The 4,960-nt window shown below is 39.2% G+C and overlaps 1 protein-coding gene across 1 annotated transcript; it reads left to right on the forward strand.

Annotated features, from left to right (window-relative positions):
• Nucleotides 1–599: 599 nt before the first annotated feature.
• LOC132273834 (uncharacterized) lies at nucleotides 600–2,727 on the forward strand. Its single transcript, XM_059774918.1, has 3 exons — nucleotides 600–723; nucleotides 1,579–1,691; nucleotides 1,792–2,727. The coding sequence occupies exons 1-3, from the start codon at nucleotides 600–602 to the stop codon at nucleotides 2,725–2,727; spliced, it is 1,173 nt and encodes a 390-aa protein (XP_059630901.1).
• Nucleotides 2,728–4,960: the final 2,233 nt, after the last annotated feature.

The following is a 4,960-nucleotide window of genomic DNA, read 5'->3' on the forward strand; positions in this document are numbered from 1 at the left end:
AAGGAGTTACCATAACTATCAAACCTCTAAAATAGCAGCTTGACAATAATTACCAAAGATGAACATGTTCCAAAAAAAAGTTGAATAGGTCAATTTTGTGTCACTCATCTTCGCAAAATATCCCAAATGAACAAGTCCATAATAACTTGAACATGTCCATCTTCTACACATAAATTTAAGCCATAACCCCAACAACATAGTGTTAAATTAATTAGGATGCGAAAATATAAGATGTAAAATAAGAAGATAGAAGATAGAAAGATAATAGCATATACATGGTTCGGCACTAAGGCCTACATCCATGGATCAAGAGCCACTGAGACTGCATTCTCTTATTGATTGTATTTCTTGATACGTTTACATTGTGCTTATACATAATATATAGGAAATTAAGTTGACAAAAGGAATAAATTAAGGAGAAAAAAAAGGAAACAGAATATAATATATATGTATAATATATTATATAAGGAAATAAAGGAGAAGGAAACAAAATATAATATATATATATATATATATATAATATATTTCAATATTCTCCCGCAAACTCAAGATGGGTTTCGCGAAGCCAACTTGAGTTTGGAGATGAAATTTTGAAAACAATGGTAGAGCGAAAAGCATCCAAAAGGCTGGAACAACGCCGGGGAAATGGCCGGAACAACATTTGGGAAATGGGTCAGAACAAAGCCGAGAAATGGGCCGGAGCAACTCTGGGAGGCATCCAAGGTAAGCCATTTGAGAAATGAAAAGGAGACCCGGAACAAAGCTGGTAAAAGGCCGGAACTAAGCCGGGGAATAGTCGGAACAAAGCTAGGAATAGTCAGAACAAAGCCGAGAAATGCCGAAACAAAGCCGGGGAAGTGGCTGAAACAACGTCGGGAAATAGTCGGAATAACGCTTCGGAGCGTTGACTATCATTGGTGAAGGAGGAGTGAGTGGGCGCGTGTATAGTGAGTGAGATCTACTCGCAGGAGTGTGCGTCGCGTGGACACGTGAAGTGCAAGTCAGGTCTACTTCACATGAGTGTCAGCACGTGACGGTGCAAACGATCTAGTATCGTTGCTCCGATACCATGTTAAATTTAGGATCCGAAAATATAAGATGTAAAATAGGAAAATGGAAGATAAAAAGATATACAACATATACATGGTTAGGCACTAAGACTTGCATCCATGGATCAAGAGGTACTGATGCTACATTCTCTTATTGATTGTATTTCTTGATACGTTTATATTGTATTGATACACAATATATAGGAAATAAAGTTGACAAAAGGAATAAATATAATATATATATACATATATATATATATATATATGTATATACATAATATTATATATAATATTAATAATATATATTATCTATATGTATATATATATTATACATATATATAACATCCTTAAGAGAAGTGTATGCCCTTCCTAAAGTCTATTTGAGAGGCGATAAAGGGCGATGAGGCGATTCTAGGGCGATCTAGGGTTTCCTAGGGGTGGGAAGATATGGTCTCCCCATCACAGGAGAGACACCCTATCTTACAAGCGATGTCACAGCCTAAATGGAGCGCTTTACTTATGAACTCAGAGACAACAGGTCTTACTATGTTGAAGTACTACATTGAGAATCGTAATGCAGAGTGTGTGGTTATTGAGGATGAAGACATTGCGGATGAATTGAGCTACTGGGCGAACTCGGTGGTGTGCTATGTTTTGGGAAGCAAACCATATTTCCCCCATTTCAAGGAAGCGCTGGAAAAAGGACGCGGTTGTGGTGTCCTTGAAGGATGGGTTCTTTCAGATCAGGCTTCCTTCGGAGGAAGATCTGATCTCGGTTATGTCTAGATTTCATACCTTCCAAGGAAGGGCAGTGATCGTGAAGAAGTGGCACAAGTGCTTCCAATTGGAGCGGGATATTCTTGAAACTGTGCCAATTTGGATGAAGGTGTATGATCTCCCAGTCCATGCTCGAAGTGGTACATCGATTTCGAAGATTATTTCTAACATTGCAAAACCTCTTTATATGGATGGGATTAATCTGAATAGGGAGAGGGGCATGTTTGTTCGGGTTCTTGCAGAGATGGAGGTTAAAGGAGGGTTTCCAGAATTTGTTCATACCAAATTACATGGCTGTCAGTGCAGAGCACAAATCGAGTATGAGTGGAAACCTCAATTGTGTAAATTATGTCAAAAAATAGATCACAATGAGAAGATGTGCCCTTTGAATATAGATTTGAAAGGCAAACAGAAAGTCTCAGAGCAATGGGTGGTGAAACGTAAGGTGGACTCTATAGCCATGGAGGAGGATGGAGGGTCATCGGAGATGGAAAAGTCGATTGATAAGGTGGAAGAGAGGGGAGAGGACGAAGGTTTTATCCAATCCAAATCCAAGACTCGCATGAAGATTATAGAAGGGATTCAATTAAACGTGGTATCTTATAATGCCTTTGAAGTGCTTGATGTTAGCACTGAGAGAGTTGCAAGGAAGAAGGTGGCTGACAGGATTCATGAAGGATTAGAGACAGAACCTTGCGACATGGGAAGTGCTGATACCAAGGTTGAAGAGTCACAAGGAAGTGAAGCTATTGGTATGTTGAAGGAGAAAATTGATGATGTGCAGCTGGGAATTGAAGCAGATTCCGGGACTGCTTCGAGCACGAGTTTCTCCAATGGCAGCGGGTCCCAAAAACAGAAGAAAAAGAATAAGAGAAGGAAGATGAACCTGATACTACCTTAATTAGGGTCACAAGAGGCATGATTACAGGTGGGGCTCCACCTCCTACCTGTTAATGATTGGTTTGTGGAACGTTAGAGGCCTCAAACGGAAGGAGATGCAAAAAGAAATTATTATTTGGTTGAGTAAATTCTCTATCAAACTTTGTTGTTTAGTCGAAACTAGAGTGTGTAGAAATAAATTTGCTAGGGTGAAGGATAGAATTAATTCGCACTGGTCCTGGGCAAATAATTATGATGCTTCTGAAGGTGGGAGAATTTGGTGTGGCTGGAACACTTTAAGTCTTGACGTTAGTGTTGAAAAGGTCTGTGCTCAGATGATGTTGTTGAAGGTCTCTGTCATAGGCACTCCTTGCTCTTTCTATGTTGCTTTTGTTTATGCAGAGAACACTAATGGAGAAAGGAAACAGCTTTGGAAGGATCTCAGGCAGAGCTCTCAAGTTATAAGTGGTCCATGGCTGCTATTGGGGGATTGGAATGTTATTCGGTACAATATTGAAAAGAAAGGGGGTCGGTATCTCTCTCCTAGAACCCTGTATGATTTCAATCACACAATTGATGATCTGTGCCTTGTTGAAATTCCGGATATTAATGGAGTGTTTACTTTGGTGCAATAAAAGATTCAACCAAAGAAGAATTTATGGCAAGCTTGACCGGGGCTTAATGAATGAGGAATGGAATCAGGAGTTTCCTAACTCACATATTTTACTCTCTCCTCTTTTGGTTTCTGACCATTGGGGTATGTGTGTCAAAGTCCCAATAGCGATTGCTAATGGGCCAAAACCTTTTAGATTCCTTATGCTATGGAATAAACAACCAGTGGTTGTGGACATTGTGGCTGAAGCGTGGAAGTTTAAGGCTGTAGGAGACCCTATCCTTAAATTAGTGCAGAAGCTTAGATCAACCAAGTTGGCCGTGAAACAATGGAATAATGAGAAGTTTGGGTCTGCGTATGAAAAAGTTATTGTATGCAGGAAGGCTCTTGAACATTCTCAAGAGTTGTTGGCAGGGATCCTCTGAATAATAGCTTAATCCAGAAAGAAGTTGAGAGTAGAAGGAATTTTGATGATGCTGTTTCAAATGAGGCCATTATGTTAGCTCAGAAGTCCAGAATTAGGTGGGTCAGAGATCAAGATAGATGCTCCAAATTCTTTTATCAAAAAATCAGGGATCATAGGGTGGGAAACAACATCATAGCTATTCAAGATGCAGTGATCTTCTTAATGATCCTAGTTTGATTCAGAAGAAGTTTGTTGAACATTTTCAGAAGCTTTATGCCAACAATAGGCAAGAATCTACTTTGCCAAAAGCTGAATTCATTCGGAAAACCCTTGGGGAGGAGGATGTAAATATGCTTGAGGCCAATATTTCTAAAGAGGAGATCAAATTCACTGTGTTTTCCATGGGGCCAGATGAAGTTCCTGCCGAGATTGGTTCACAGCAAGGTTCTTTCAGCAGTATTGGAGTATTATTGAGGATGACTTCTCTGAAACAGTTCTTCATTTCTTCTAGTGATGGACAAGGGGATAAACAGCTCTTTCATTACCCTCATTCAGAAAAAGAAGGAAGCTCTAAGGTTGATGATTTTAGACCTATTTCTCTCTGCAATGTGCTTTATAAAGTGATCTCTAAAGTACTAGCTAGCAGATTAGCTAGGGTCTTGGGGAACATTGTAGGCAAAGAACAAAATGCTTTCATCAACGATAGAAGAATACAAGACAACATCATTTTTGCCCATGGGTTGTTAAGGGGCTTTGGAGCCGCTCATGCTAAACCAACTTTGGCTTGGAAAGTGGACCTTAGGAAAGCATACGATTCGATGCAATGACCGTTCTTGTTCAAATTGCTTAACCTTTATGGGTTTGGGGCTAAATGGGTTAGGTGGGTGGAAGAATGCATTACGTCAGGTCCTTTAATGTGGTGTGTTATCATTAATTTATAAAATAACCATTCGCAATAGAACGAATCCTTGTAGGATAGCACTATAGAGAGGGTGTCGAACCCACAGGGAGATGAGTATTTATGTTTTGCTTTTAATTAATTCCTATTGGTTTACAGGTAACAGGTTGAATTTTTTGATTGGTTGTCACGGTTGCAAATTAAAATTAAACTAAAGTGATCAGAGAGAGAAAGGTCTTAGGGCTTTGACTTCACCACAATCGTCGTACTATGGTTAACTGTTTCAACTCTGGGGATTTAAAAAATTATATTTTAAATGAATTGAACTCAATAATATT

This window comes from Cornus florida, unplaced genomic scaffold (assembly GCF_030987335.1).
Source record: "Cornus florida cultivar Cherokee Brave unplaced genomic scaffold, ASM3098733v1 CherokeeBrave_3.0.0_Hap2_Chr01, whole genome shotgun sequence".
In the NCBI taxonomy this organism is placed as follows: Eukaryota; Viridiplantae; Streptophyta; class Magnoliopsida; order Cornales; family Cornaceae; genus Cornus; species Cornus florida.

Bases quoted from the DNA above. Each gene is read 5' to 3' on its own strand.
- LOC132273834 (XM_059774918.1), top strand. From the start codon at position 600: ATGGTAGAGCGAAAAGCATCCAAAAGGCTGGAACAACGCCGGGGAAAT. The intron at 724-1,578 runs GTAAGCCATTTG...TTATGAACTCAG, and splicing joins AACTCTGGGAGGCATCCAAG to AGACAACAGGTCTTACTATG. The intron at 1,692-1,791 runs GTGTGCTATGTT...GGGTTCTTTCAG, and splicing joins GCTACTGGGCGAACTCGGTG to ATCAGGCTTCCTTCGGAGGA.